The sequence below is a fragment of the Boleophthalmus pectinirostris genome, unplaced genomic scaffold (assembly GCF_026225935.1).
Source record: "Boleophthalmus pectinirostris isolate CB_2022bp ecotype Guang Dong unplaced genomic scaffold, ASM2622593v1 HiC_scaffold_15, whole genome shotgun sequence".
NCBI classification, from domain to species: domain Eukaryota; kingdom Metazoa; phylum Chordata; class Actinopteri; order Gobiiformes; family Gobiidae; genus Boleophthalmus; species Boleophthalmus pectinirostris.
Window position 1 is genome coordinate 25117494 of NW_026571070.1, and position 16153 is coordinate 25133646.

A 16153-nucleotide genomic window follows, 5' to 3' on the forward strand; every position below is an offset into this window, starting at 1 on the left:
ACAATTGCAGAACCCCTAAAATAGAATTACCAATAATAACCATAGTTTTGTAATGCGCATGTGCTATATATTAGTGCAATATAAAATAATCTCTTTTGTGCTTTTATTTTTTATATTTTCACATAAAATGTCTAAAATATGTACTTTTTCATTATAATGACCAGCAACAGTGTTTGTTTACAGCAGTGTGAGACGCTCTGGGGGGGCGGGGTTTAAGGTGGCGTTGGACCAATCGCTGCCGCCCTTCTGCCCGAACAAGGCCAGGGAGGCGGGACTTTGCCAGGTTTCAGCCAATCCGCGGCGCCCTTGCTCACTGCAGGGAGAAGTTAGCCGTGCTCCGCCAGTCTGCTCCGAAGCCACGATGGATGCTATACCATGCATTTTGCTCGTCCTTCTCTTCGGGGCGAGCATACACGAAAATTCCGGTAAGTGACCTGATTAAACTGAGCAAGTCGGTTTACGCTTTTGTCGCTTCCGCCAAAGTTTGACCCGTGGATTTGTCGTGTTGGTGGGGAAAAGCTCTTTGTTGGAGAGGCAGCCCGAGTGGAACTAAGATGGCGCAGGTCCGCGGGCTGCCTGCCGCTGCCTGTCTGAGGAATGTTTATTGTCTGCTAAAAGGCGAGCGGCTAAAGTCACACTGGCCCCAAGTGGACCATAGCCCGGGGCTCACTTTACTTTATGATCCCAAATCTTCTTGTCAAACTCCCCCCTTTTGCTCGTTTTGTCGCCTGAAAAAGATTGTGCACATCGGACTACTTTCTCGCTGTCAAGATTACAAAGTTTAGCTGTTGTGATTTACTTTGCTTTTATGGGTAATTCTTTATTATTGTAACTTTAGCTGGACAAAATATGCATAGTTGAAAGGTGTTTGTCAGTCGATTGCTTCTGATTTATACTTTCCAAACGCCCCATACGAAATTCCGTTATTCGCTGTCCACCGTGCGTAAAATCCATTCTTATGAAATTGATGGGATTGCACTATAGTTTCGAAGTGTTCTTTTTCGCTTTTACATACTGGCATTTTGTTGTATTAGGTTAAAACACAGAAGAATACACTAACATGAAGGAGCTGATAGGCCCACTACTCGTGATCACCAAAATTTAGGGGGACAAAGTCTGTCTGGAGGCATTGTGAAATAACCAGACTGCGCGTACTACAAACTCTCCATGACCACGTTCCTCGCGTTTTGGAAGGTACTGAATTTGGCCTTCCAACGTGGTGCTACGTGAACTACCCCTCAGCCCATGAATCCGCACTGGGGACGCCTCTACTCTTGGCTACGATCGCTCCCTGTAGTAAGAATTGTTGCACGAATGGGCAGGAGCTAAAAGGATTAGTGTGGAACTGATTTCATTCATGCCCACTGCGCTATAGACTCCGGGGCAGAGTTAGGAGTTAAATGCATGCGTTGTGGCTTTTTACGGTCACTGATAAAACCCCATCACCTCGGAAGAATGCTAGATTGGTTCCATGTTGATTGCTTCTCATTAGTGGATACCAATAGGCTTCCATTTCCTCCGCACCGCCCAGTCTCTTTATGCTGAGATTGGAGTCCGTGGTTCGGTTTTGGCAGCTAGACCCAACAAGCACAATAGATAACCAGTCCAGAAATATGCATACCTTTTATATGTTTGTATGTTTTATTATGGACCATCACGTTTCTTTGTGTCACATTCCTTTGTGTTGGAAAAGCAGGCAGAGGGAGCGCATCGTGAGGAGCTGAGCACGCTTCTTCATCAAACGGCATTCATAAGCGGGCTAAACGGGGCCACCTCATGCCAAAAGCAGCGTGGTGTCCTCGGATACCCCCTGCCTGCACACTCGAGCTGCTAAAAATTGATATGTCGGCTCTGGGACACACACTGAGAGGAAGGGAATTCCGCTTTCTTTGTGTGGGAATGGGATTGTCATGGCGTGGCTCTGCGGACGGAGAAGGAAAAGCAAGATTTTTGATCCGAACGTGCACTATATGTTGTTGGTGTAAAACGCAGTGAGCATGGCAGAGGAGTGGGTTGTGGTACTGGTCACACCCTGCAGCACCATTTAGAATCACGGTTACTAGTGCGAGAGCTGCGGGTCTAAATTGGGTCCTGTCACTACTGCTGTGTTCACTGCAGCCCCCAGCCCCTGATAGGCTGCCACTCCCCCCACCCTTCACTTTGATTTGTCCGTGCGCTATTCTTCCCAGGCCCGTGCCCCCTCCCCAGCTCCGGACGGTGTTGTAAGTAAACACATCGCACTTAGCTGGAGAGCAGAGCCATAAAGGACAAGTGTAGTGTCAGCAGCTGGAGCCTCTCTGTCACAGAGAGTCCATCAGTGTGTAGATCGGAGGAGACGGGTCTGCAGAGCTGTGTTAGAGGGGCTGGGGACTTCATTGGCTCTTGAGAGTGTACCTGAACAGCTCATGGTCAGGGAGTATAAGGAGATGATGAGGCTTTCTGCTGCCTGAAATGAGCCATATAAGTCTATAGTGCTTCACAAGAATGAGAACGACAGTGTTCCCACAAAGAAATAGTTGGACTCAAACTAGTTGTCCATACCGGATAACTGTCATAAAAAGAATTAGTCAACTAGGGATGAAGCAAGTTAAGATTCATCGCAACTAATCAGAATTAATTTAGACAGTGAGTAATTGTTTTCTGGATTCCAAACATGCATGCAAACATGAGAGAAGAGGCTTTATGAGTTAGACAAAGCTGTATGCATTAAAATGGCACAGGAAATATCCTTTTAGTGGTTTTGTAAATAACCTATTTTGTCTATGACTGTAATACATCAGGATAGCCTCAAGTGGTAACATTTTCAAAACTTTATCTGGATAATCGCCAGATGAATTGAGAAATTAAATAACCATTTATTGCAGCCCTGTTATTGGTCATGAAAGTTCAGCTAAGATGACATCAACCAATTGACTGACCTATTAGAGGCATGCATTTGTAATTCTCTAATTTAAGGCCTGTGAACAGCGTATTTTCTGTACACTTATGTAAAATTATTGCTGCCAAAAATAAACAAATAGCTTGGATCTAAAAAAATGGTTTGTTGAGTTTGTATGTAATGTCATGCTTTTCTTTGCAAAGACCAGGTTGTAGATTTAAAAAAAATATATAAAAAATCGATATTTTTGTTGAAGGATACTCAAACGGACACAGAATGGAATTCACCAGTTTTAAAACCATTTGTAATCAGCCAAATAAAGCTGAGACAACTTAAGGCTATTTCTCAACAAATGTGTGGCATTGTCATTTCTGCTCCTTTTTTGTTTGTATTTCATAGAAACCGGAAGCTGAGCCCAGGCTGATCTTCTCAAGGCCACTGGCTGCTTCCTCATGTGCTCTCTGTTGTTTAGCTGCACACTGATAGCGGCCCCTGGGAGCCTGCCCTCTCAGCTCTCCTCTGTGGGGCCGTGTGAGGGGCGCTTGGGGGCCCATTGTTTCTGTGCAATGCTTGTTTGTGGCTCTGTGCTGTGTGTGTGGAGGAATGCCATGCATGCAGGTGACCGCTCTGCTCGTTGTCCAGACCTGTGCAGCCATGACTAATGTGAGAGGATGTACTGGTGCCATTGACCACAGCGCAGAGGGGCAGTGATGTGTGAACAGGCGCTCCCCTCTGAACTGGACTGGACTGTTAGGCACACTGTTTAGGCATTTACAGGCAAATGACAGCGCTGCTATTTCGATGCCTATGGGCTAGTCCTGAATCAAGGTAGCTTGTTTAGTCCTCATAAAAATAAAAGGCCATTCTTCCAACAGGGCTCTCCAATAAATCTTGGCAAAAGGGCTAGCAAACAAAACGACAGACAATATTTCAATGACACAAGGTCGTTGAAACATTTTTCTTAATACTGAAGTCACTCACTGAGTGATTGTCAATTGCGAAGTTTCCACTGTCTCCTTTAGGGCTGTTGCAGCTCAGAGTGCCCTAAAAACTAAATCTGCAAACATGCTCTGTACCAGGGGCTGTGGTTCATGTGGTCTATGTGATATAGTGTTTGCAACAACAGCTGGGCACTCCACACACATTCAAGAGACCCAACAGAGTAACTTTAGTACACAATGCAGACTTAACCCCTCATTACTACTAACTAGGGATGTAATGATATGCAAATCTTACTGTACAATATTGTGTCTGATTATGAAATGAAAATTGTGAAAATATTTATTGTGCTATATGCCAACAGAATGGAAGATTTTTTCCTTTGTAAAAAAGCCTTGACAAGCCTTTGGTGCTACATTGCTGACTGGCACATAATTAAGAAGGATAGGTTCTTTATTCTTTCTAGTTATTTCTTCGTACTATCTGCATTGAATGGAATAAAAGGTCATGGTTCATGTAGTTCTCCTTTTTCCCTTTTTTTTAAACTGTTGCAGCAACAAAAGAATGCATTTGAGCAAAGGAGTGTCTGATATGATATATTCTGACAGCCCACGATATTCCTTTGAGACCTTTGACGATCCAATGTCACATTTCAGTTATTGTTACATCTTTACTACGGACTGCAGCTACACAAATGACACCGCATCTACCTCACTTGATCTTTGTTCATCTCATTCAGGTTCTTTTAGCTACAGCTGCTCACGTGTAACTTGCTAGCAGTAAACCCTATCTCTTTAGCTAAATGTAAACGCAACCCAAGAGAAGCAACGCGTGAGAACTGTGCAGGTGCTAAACCGTGACAGAGCCCAGAGCTTTGTTACATTTATTTTGAAGGAACTAAATAAAACTCTTAAGATAACAGGAGCCCTGTGAGGTGAAACATTTTGCTGGTGCTGGTTGAGGTTTGTAAAGAGGCAGGGACATTTCTGTTTCTCAGGAGTGACTCAAGTGTGGAAGTGCCACTGTGTTTCTCACACTCAGGAGCTGATACGGCTGGGTATGTGATGAAAAACCTGAATCTTAACTTGTTTTAACCCATATCTGAAGTTTAAATCATGTGGTTGATATAATAATAATGGAGAATTGAATTCATTGGGACCTGATTGTCCTCAATGAGTGTGTACAGATTTCTAGCCCCCCCATTGTGCACACTTGCACACTTGCTGTATGGATGAGTGTGTGGCAGCTGTCTGTCAGAAGCTCGGGTTCATTTCACTGCTCTTTCTCTGTTTGGGGAGTGTTGTGGTGAACCTCTCTTGTCCCATGTGATGTGATGATCAAGATGGACAAGCTGCAGCTTGATGTTAGAAGGGATCGGCGATGTCATAATATTGATTGATTGTAGGGTTGGGTTGCCTAGGATATCCATTTGTATAAAAAATACAAAGGAATATAATTCTGGATTTGCTGGGAAAAGGGTTGGGTGGTTATAGCCATGAAAACAGAATTGCGATTTGATCTGACAATCTGCAATTTTGGTCATATTGCGATTCACTATTTCTCCATTTAAAGCAGTTCAAACATGGACACTTTTTTTCCCCGCCGATTTCTCCCATCAGTTAGCTTTAATGCTCAGACTGAGTGACAGCTGGATTTAACCAATCACAGTGAAGTGTAAAGTTTTAGAAGAAACAGGCAAGAGAGCAAATGCGAAGTGTACGTAAATCGTGATAGAATCAAAATCATGGTCTGGCTGCTCCTAATTGATTATTTATTCTTGATAGGCTCCTTGGTTTTCATCATTCTTGAGATGATCTATGAAACTGTTTTAAAAAATTGTAAAATACTTAATTTACTTTTTTAATCATAGACGTAAAAACATTTTTCTTCTCACAGTATTCCCAGAATATTGCAACATTTGAACTCCCTGCATGACACTGTCCAGTGCCTGTTTGGCGAATATCTGAGACTGTATTTTGGAACATGTTGGTGGTAATAGTAATAAAGGACTTTTAATTTCTGGATCTCTACTTGAGTGCTGTACACACATCTTTTTTGGTAACATTGGCAGGTCATTTGTAACTCTGCTAGGACTTTAAAAACTTTTAAAAACTGAGTACCTGTAGATTATTCTCTTGACCCACAGATGCACACATTTCTTCAGTTTTTTCAAAGTACAGGACACAGTATTTGGAGCAGGTTGTGAGGTTGTAGCGATGATGTGGGTGCAGCTGCTGAGGTCGGCTGTCTAACCTTCAGTTCAGCGAGTGGGAGCAGAGGGACAGATGCAGGCCCATTGTGCACGGCTCACTCATCCATTCAAGGCTTTGTCCCAGGCAGCACATCTAGCTCTGCAGCACAACTGAAGCTAGCTAACAAATTCCACTACCAGCTGGGGAGGAATCTATCAGCTGTAAACAAATGTGATTCTGTATTAAATGTCCCCGAAAATCCTCAGGTTTACGACTTCAAAGGCATTGAAAGTATAAACTATGGCAAGAGGCTCTGTCTGCCTTTAAGATCAGTTACATCATAAAAAGTGACAAATGTACTACTACTAATGACAACTAATTTATGGAGCTGAAATGATAGAAATTAAAGTTTTTTCCCCATCAAAAACAACACAATTTCTAGTGTAGCACTTGGCAATATGACTTTTTTTTCCCTGGCAAATATTGCGATTATTCAATTTGAGATTTATGTTTTTATAATAGAATTCTGTTCAAAGTTCATATTTTAAATGCACAAAAGAATTGACAAAAAGATTAAAATAAGTTTATTAACTAAGAAACAAATAAAAAAAATCACTCAATAAGATTGTGGAGGAAATTATGGCACTTCAAAAATGACTGACTGCAGTTTTCAATTCATTTTCACTTTGTCTTTGATAATTTCCTTAAGATTTATCAGTAAATCTTAAAATGAAAAAGTTGACATGATATATTTAAATCGGAAGGCACATCTTGACCTAGAGTGGGATGCGAGTGTAGCGTACTCCCACATCCACATTTCTAAATCCGTGATCAGTTGTGTTATGCAGCGCAGACCAGGCGTATGTTTATTTCTCAGTGAACACAGGCTAACATGAAGGCCAGTGAGGCATGAGTCATGGCGGCTCAGCTGACAGCTCAGGAAAGGAGAGCTGCATTTTCCTCTTGGTTTGAGGCAAAAACAGTTTATCAGCTAAGAACTTATTGTTTTTAGGGCTGCAACAATTAATAATGTTTTTAATTGTGGACTGGATTAGTCAGGGATTAAGTTTTGTGCCTTTTGGGATTTTTCTTTTCTTTATTTTTTATGTGCTGCATTGATGATGGATAAAGAGTCGTTTTCGAATCTGCTCAGGTTTTCATTGATTTTAAAATTTTTTGCCAATCACTGTAATGGTTGATCATTTGAACAGGTGATTTACTCACATTCATTTATCTATTGTAGTCTTAATGTTTTGATGCAGTATGAATTGTAGCATGCAGATTGTGGTGAGTTTTTAGTCCAGATACTAATAGTGTAGTGAATGTCTCTTCCTGCTCAAACCTATTTCTGTAATATCTACTGTTCTAGAATAAGTTGCAGCAGAGTGTTGGAAGAAGAGGCAAGAAGAGGTTGGAGTTCTGATGTTTTAAGAAGTTTATTTACCATCAGTACCGGACCCAGAGACATGAACGGTCAAGGCATTGTGATAGTGCTTCCCCATTATAGTCTGGTTTTACTTCTGTTGTAGGGAGTATTATACCCCTGATGACGTAGGCCAAGATGGCAAGAACTGAGCTGACAGTGTAGAGCTGGCAGTTTCTCTGAATTGCACCACCTCATGTTTTCTGCAGGTTTAAATATCCACAAATTCGGCATGCAAAAGTAAAGTAAAAAGTAGGGCTGGGAATGGACGCAATTCGCAAGTGTCATCATTTCTCCACAAACAAATTTTCTCTCTCAAATGTGATTCTTGGATTAGACACTTAAAAAAAACAGATTCCTAATTTTTACCACATAAATTGCAAATCTAAACAAAATCCCAATGTTTCTCAGAGAAATCACATCATCCCAGTTTCAAAACACACCTGGTATGCTGTGTGGTCCCTTTGTCTTTTCTGTAGTACAACACAAACAGGTATGGCTCAGATGACGTGGCAATAGCGAACAGTCATTTTCAGCCATGTTGCTTGAAGTGGGTGACGAAAGGGTTAAATGTGCTGACATGGGTCCCAGTCGTGGAGGTGGAAGTGTGTGGAGACCAGCACATGTGGTCGCCCCTCACCCCAGCCGTGGCCTGCCTGCCTCCTGCTCTGAGGGCTGGGACTGGAGGGGTGGGGGAGTGGGACTGTCTGCTGGGCCTGTCCCGGGACACACAGCACATCTGCTCCGGACAAAGACGTTCTGGAGGAGGGGGCATAAGGGGCACCCCAGGTCACGCTTTCTGGAGATGAGAGAATAACAGGAAATGAGCTCAGAGGCCAGTCCGGAGCGGGGCGGGGGAGGGGTGCGCCTGTTTCTGTCTGATTTTTGGACAAGCTGTTAATACCCCGGTGTGACTTAAGACGGAGGAGGAGGGATGAGGTGTTTGGGAGTGTTATTGTCTCTAAAATAGTGCTACAAATTTTTTTATTTTACTCAGTCTGAAAGGGGAACTGGTGTTCATGTGTGTTCATGATATCTTATTATAAAGTGTTGAGGATCTGTGGATGAGAGTGATCTGTTTATACTATAGGTGAACAATATGACTGCAAGATTTATCCCACTTGCATTGCAGGATATTATTTTATTGTTTAGCAGATCATATTTTGTCTTCTGTTAAATGATAATGGTCTCGGACATGTTTAAATTATGACCTTTGAACATAGTCCTACAATTTAAAACGTACATCTCAAATCTCACAAAATATGTGTCAGAAAGAAATGCTGACATCTTTTTTCTGCCAGTATTTTGGCATATTGATAATATCAGAAATATTATAATGTTACACAAAAAATGATTATAAATTACAGTTTAGAATAAAAAATAAACATTTAGTTCCAGTGTGATCTTTCAGTGTGTCTAAAGTGTCACTTTTGAGTGTGATTCGCTCAGGATTCGTGGAAGTGCAGCGATGCGTTCAGGGTCTGTTGAAGAGTAATTAACAGCCTACTTTAGGTGAAAGGACTGCTCAGGGCCAAATGCTCTCTTGAATTAGCATATGTATGATGGATTCTGTTCTGCTTACAAAAACTTTCATTTCTGATGAAGTTTTTCATGTGCTCAACTGTTCCCTGACTGATTCGTATCACCGCTGCATACTCATAATGAGATAAATTCATGCTGGATACACTTGAGTTTAACATGGGCATGACCCTGTGTGTGGTTCATGCAGCATTTGAGTGGCCCATTCCTGATGCACACTGGCAGTTGTGTGGAGCTCTGTGAGGAGGTGCCATGGTCTATAAGTGTCATTGGCCGGAGGAGGCTACTGTCCTAAATCATATCACTAGTACGTCCTCGCCCAAAGACACTAAAAATAGAAAAATCTCTGATTGGTGAAGTTTGTGTATCCTGGAGTCCACAGAACAGAGGCTGGCTTCAGCGGCCTTGGGCTTGTTGTCAGGCTGTGCCTGACTGACACAAAACACACACGTGCGTCACTGGGTTAGTGCTGCCGGCACTGCACACATCTGGCTCATGAGGCTATTTATTTTTGCATGGTCCAACAAGTGTTCCATATATATGCGTCATGAGCACACAGTACAATCAATACAATATGTTGATAGAATTGTAAGTAAGCATACACTCAGGGCAGAGGGACAAAATGTCCCTGTCCATACAAGTATCAAATCAGATACTAATCAAACTAGATACTCATTTGAACAAGTATTGATGCTAAAATGAACCTTTCCTGAATAGCTTTGGAATGATCTCATAATGATAACATAATACCACCTAGACTATTTGCCCATGGACCATTATGTAGATGACTAAGAAATTACATAGATATAAGGCCACATGGTAATATAAAAAGTACTATTATTTAATGTTGAAAAACAAATTGTGTTGTCTAAATAAAATCCTTTGTATAGAAATCAGTTTGAAATTTTAGTATTGTGACAACATTAGTTCATACCCAGAATAATCTGAGACTGGAGCATCCACAGACTGCTGGCTCATGTGTTACGCATGTCACATGTTCTGTCCATGGTCCGTGGTCTGAATGGAGGAAGCTCGAGGCAGATGACTGTGACTGTTTTTAATTGTTCTCTTTAGGTGCTCAGGTCAAGAATTGTTCAGACCTGGCTAAAATGATCCTTTCCATCTAGAAAATGAAAAGAAAAAAAATGCTTAACAGATTGAAACCTCATACTATTTCTTTGACAGTGGTTTTGTTCGGCTGATGACTTCACTGCTGGTGTTGTAGAAAGTAAGATTGCGCTGTGCTGCTGCGTTGCTGTGTTTCACTCCCTCCTCCTCCTCTTCCTCCTCCTCTGGCCTGTGTGCGCCGCTCGGACAATCCAGTTTGTATGGATTGCTGCTCTGCGGGGCCTTTGTTGTCCGGCCCTCGCTCTGTATTAGATTAAACTTGATCCAGTCTTTTCATTTGGAGGTCTCCCGGGGCTGTGGTGCCAGGTTGGAGCTCCTCTTTTCTCTCTCTCACACAGTACTGAGGGGTGGTGCGTTCACTGACCACACGGTCTCATTCTCACATCAGCACATTACAGAGGCCCCACTGGTCAGCTTTCACTAAAGCAACAGTCTATTTTACACCTTATGGACTCCATGGCTTCTCTGTGTTACAGGAATAAAACCTTCCACTGTTTCTTCTATATTGGCTGGATATTTTTAATAAAATCATATTACCTCAGTGTTACTCCCTGTTGTGCTTTATGTAGAGCTGGTCTGAAATGGATTTTATAAAGCAGATCTCAAACTTGTATTTCGAGTGATTCTTGCATGTTTGAGCAGTCTTTAATAGCTTATTTTCAAGACTATTGATTTTGCTGATCAACCTCCCCACTTGTCTCTACTTACTTTGTTCTCCAATTTAATGTAGCATAACATGTAGCGTTCAGCAGTGTCGTGCAGCCATTTTGGTACAAATGAGAAAAAATACTGCTGCTCACTAGCGTGATCTGCAGTTATCCGCAGCTATCCATGACACGTGATGTCGTTTATGGCGACGTCAGCTCCCATTGGCCACTGTAGTTTTCTAATGCAGAAGTCAGCTGGTTTGGTTCTTTTATTAAGTTGTTTTGATGATGAATATTGTGATGAAAATGTGCAAATTATAACAATGATCCACATGTGTCAGATTATAACTATATAGCAGACACAAGTACAATATTCTTCTTTAAACACTATGTACCACTGATGACCAATATACAATTTTTAAAGCTGTAGCCTGGCCATAAAATGTATTAGATAGTAATGTTTACATATTACCTTTACACTTTTGTTTAAAATGGTAAAATGCATTTATCTGGCATAATTTGACACATGCTTGTACATTTACAGTAAATTTTTTTGTATGGATGGGACAATTTCCAAAATACAAGACAAGACATGAGACAAGATGAGATTTTGACATTCTTTAAAATAAACTAATTTTGCAACCCAGGTCCCAACATTCACTTTTTTTTTTTTTTTTTCACTTTATTTAATATTTGTCTGTCACTGTAGCTGTGCTTTTTGGGACTACAGCTTCTCAAAAAATATTATTGTGTTAAGTACTGGTACTTAACACATTTTTTAAAATCCAATCCAGATGTAAAAACATGGGGGAAAAAATCTCACAAGATCATTTTCAGCATGTGTGCACAATCTTGTGGTAATTTGGTCTCGCGAGCATGAAGCTCTTGTCCCATCCCCAATTTTTTGTCTAATTTATTTCAATTTTTATTTATTTAATCTGTCAAAAAAGACAAATATGATTCATTGAGATTCTGAGAACAGTGACACATGAAGTACACACAGCCTATCTTAGGAAAATATCAGCTACATTTTCAAATATTAGACCATTATCTGATATATTGCTCATTTATACTTCAAACAGAAGAGGGGCATTGATTCCCCAGCAGATATTCTGATCTCAATAGAAGACCTTTTAAGCCACTATTTTCTCCTGGGCCTGTTTTTCTTTTCAATATCATATTTTTGTAATATTGTGTAATAAATGTGCGTGGAAATGATTAACTTTTTATGACAAACTATTTTTCCTTGTGCAATTTGGAATCCACATCTGTGCTGTGGAGGTGACTGATATGTTGCAATCCGGAAATGTGCAAAATAATTCTATTGAATTATGCCAGTTTTTGAAATGGGCCAAAAGCTGCAACGGCTCTTCCAAACAAAGACTGATTTTTCTTGAAATATCTTTGTCAATTAATTCCACGCTGTACCCTACCTACATGTTACCATAGCCACGCACGCTGTCATTTTGTTCTGAGAAACACAAAATGTACCTGTTCGTTTTCTTCACTATGACTGAGAGTGCTGGTTGATTAGGCATGTTTTTTAAGTAAAGGTTTAGAGCTGCCTGTTGCCATGGTTTTAAAGAGTTGTCCAGGACAATTGAAAACACATGAATTTCACAGTGTTAAATGATCACAGCACAAACTCAAAATCTTGCTCAGAAGCAGTGGACTTTTGAATAAAAAGTTAACCGTGGCCTTTTTGCTTGTATCGACCGGCCCTGTTATAAAAATTCAATTCAAACTAAATTCAAGTTTACTTTGGGTGTAAGGGTGAAAGTTCAAAAGGACAGTCTGCTTATAAGCTTATATGTATGGCCATTTCCACAGGAGAAGGTTAAAAGGACATAACTGTATGCAAGCAGTGACCAATGTAACCCTTGGTCTATGACATCCCAGTCTGTCTGAGCAACTTCAGGTCACTGGCATTGTTCAATTGGGTGACCTGGCGACCTCAATTCCTGGCAGTTTTTATATATTAAGGAAAGTCATATATAGGACAGATACAAAGCATACCACTACTGAAAGTCTGAGGTAGAATTTGAACCTTATTTATTGAACTTCGTTACTGTCAAATGTGTTTGTAGTTGTATAACTGCAACAAACTGTACCTGGGCTGAAAAATTAGGCCTTTCACTATCACACATTTTGAAGCATGATATATTTCGTTACAGAAAAATATTGCGAGAAACGATAATATTGAAATTGTAAACCAATTTTTCAAATATACCGTATATACTGAGCTGCAACCAATACATGTCAGAATGAACAGATGATTAGCCACAGCAGTTAGTAATTCTATTCTCTACAGCTCATATCTTTCCACACTGTTGCAAAGAAATTGTACGCGATAAACCCCAAAATATATTTTTCTATCCATCATGTATTGAATGATAAGTCGATACAGTAATAAATTTATGCAAGTTTAATCCCAATCAAATTGAAATCGCAATTTTGAATAGATGCAGATTGGATGCAATTTAAGTACCATCAATTCTTCCACAAAGAACAACAATTTCCTTATATCTTATTCTGTATAAAAACAAGTATCCTGTAGTTTAGATTTGTACGAACGTGTTCGTAAAATCGTGATAATCAGCTCTAAACTGTATGCATTTCTATCCAATTACCAGATGAAGTGTGAACTGATCCATTATAGATGTGACAGACATTCAAAAATTCTGAATGACATAGGTCGGAGTGATTTTCACCACATATGGCACATTGAACACCAAACTTGTGGCAGCATGTTTTCTGTTGTGAGTTGGGCCAGATGCCTCCTGCACATTTAAGTAGAAAGGCCTGGCTATCATGCACTTGTTTTCATCTTTACAGCAGGACTGAACAATTACAATTCAATTTCCATTTTATGCTGTTTCCTCATCACAAACATACCTGGGGTTGTGTTTTTGTTTCATTCACACATGTTTATCTTCTCTCAAACTGAAAACACTCTGTTCCACCTTGTGACACCATGTGGTAATACAGGAAGTGCTCCACTGTGTTTTTAAATTCCATATACCTTTAGTAGAATCATTTGGATAATTTCAGCTTTGGAATCGCCAATCTTTACGGGACATAACATAAAAAGGTAGCTGGTAACTTAAATTTCCTCTTCATGACATCACAAGGTGGAACAGCATTTGAGTTTGGAGATGTGGACAGACTATGTGAATGAAACAAAACACTCTGAGTATGTTTTTGACGAACACCTTCATAACATGGCTAAAAGCTCACAAGTCAATTTTGTGTAATATAGGACCTTTTTAATAATGGAGTTCTGTTCTGAAGTTCACAGGGACTTGTTTATAGGTACTGTTCTTAGGTTCAGGAGACCTCGACCTATGAACTGGGAAAACTAACAAAAGATCAGAACATCTTTTGTGCACATCTAAACCACAGGGTTAGTCGGTTTTATGCAGAATAAAACGGGATATTTTGATGTTTTTGAAGTAAATTATGGTACTTAAAAAAATTGCAGCGATCTAATTGCAGCTATTCAAATTTCAATTGTGATTCATCTTGCAGCTCTACTGAAGACAGCAGACTAAACAAAACAAAAAACAAATGTTTCTGATGAAGAGACAAGAGCTTGTATTTCTGAATAGCACGTAAACTCAACGTCTACTTCCTCCAGTCATCTGATGTTCGTCTGTAGCCAGTGAATCAGACGCCCTGTGAGTCACTGTAGCTGTCTGCTCCTTCTCAAACACACAGACTGTAGTGACTGCAGTTCACTTCAGACAATTCCGCGCATACCATAAACAGGAAGTCAGGCCCGTCTGCCCTTCTCAGCACCCTCAGACATGCCGTGGCTGTGGCTGTGAGCTTGAGGTGTACACCACACTCGCATGATTGTGTAAGGTGTGGAACATGTTCTTTGTTCTTTTACATAACAACAACATTATAGTGTATTACTAGGATCTATATTACATAAAATTGACTCTTGTGAGCTTTAAGCCGTGTTATAATGTTGTTACCTCTCCAAAAACATAACCGGATTTGCTTTTTGTTTCATTCACACATGTTTGAGTAATGCTGTATTATTAGTCTCTAGGGATGTAACAATAACCAAAATATTGTGACATTGTGTCAAAGTTCTCACAATAATATCGTGGACCATCACACTATAGAATTTAAAGTGTCTTTGCTCTTTGAGTTATGGTGCAGCAATAGCTAAATAAAGAAGGCAGAGGGAACTGCATAGACCATTTGCTCCATTTCAGTGTAGACTACATGAAGAAAAAACAGTTCTAAGCACTTTTAAGTCTTAGCTCTTTGAATTAAGTCTTGTCAATGCATTTTAAGAGGAAAAAGTAGCATATTAACAGGTTTAGCTGTTTAGCCTCCACAAAATATCACAAAAAATATCATACCATGAGATTTATATCGTAAAAATATTGTTAGCTTTCCTATGATATCGCAATAAATATCATACCGTGGACTTCATACCGTGATGATATCGTATTGTGAGACTTGGATATCGTTACACCCCTATTAGTCTGTCTACATCTCCAAAGATAAAAATGCTCTGTTCCAACTTGTGATGCCATGAAGTTTGTTGAAAAACACAGTGGAACACTTCCTGTGTTGCCACATGACATCACAAGGTGGAATAGAGTTTTCAGTTTGAGAGAATGCTGTTTAAATTTGGAGGGTTTGTGTGTTAAACATGTGAACGAAACAAAACACCTCTCCAGGCATGGTGTGAAAGCAAAACACAGATCAGAAAATTATGTAATATGGACCCTTGAAACTTTTGCCCCCAGTACTTACTAAAATACTTCTTTCATGCATGCTTGAGTAATCCATCTCCATTTGTCCGTCTCCACTCACCAGCCTAGCCTTGTGCTCCATAGCTAAAAACTTCCAGTTCGCAGTTGTGACATGATAATCCAGGAAGTGCTCCTCGCCTCCTCAGTGCCTCAAAGTCTTTTCACTTGTCTTATTTGTTTGGTGTGGTCCTAAAAACAGTACTTAGAGTTGTTTAGTGATAATGTCACTTCTGGGTGCAACTGGCAACTTCAGATGTTTTCTAGCTTTGGTTCCTTTTTGCCTCAGTGACATCACATTAACAACTCTACACCTGTTTTCATAACGGGTGGGCGATACGGCATAAGATGACATCAAACTTTTTCTTGGTGCCAGATCACTTTTTTGTTGTTGTTTTTTTTTTTAAAGGTGCACTGCGTTACATTTCTGCTTTGTCTAGAATTGTCCACAGGATAGATTAAACTGATCTATTGCGAGGGAGGCAAGCAGGTTACAGCATTATACTACATTAGAGTTCAGATCTGTGGAGAGTCACCCCTATTTACAGTAGGAATTTGTTATATTTTTGAGCAACAGAAACACCTGTAATGAGTAAATACTAGATATATATTTTAATGTCATACCATGGAACATT

At 40.2% G+C, this 16153-nt stretch overlaps 1 protein-coding gene across 1 annotated transcript in view; it reads left to right on the top strand.

Annotated features, from left to right (window-relative positions):
• Positions 1-289: 289 nt before the first annotated feature.
• Positions 290-16153, top strand: part of tgfbr1b (transforming growth factor, beta receptor 1 b) — a 56897-nt gene continuing 41033 nt past the window's right edge. The window contains exon 1 of the mRNA XM_055150771.1: positions 290-425. Within this exon, the coding sequence (XP_055006746.1) occupies positions 362-425 (64 nt within the window). The 5' untranslated portion in view covers positions 290-361. The remainder of the gene's footprint in view (positions 426-16153) is intronic.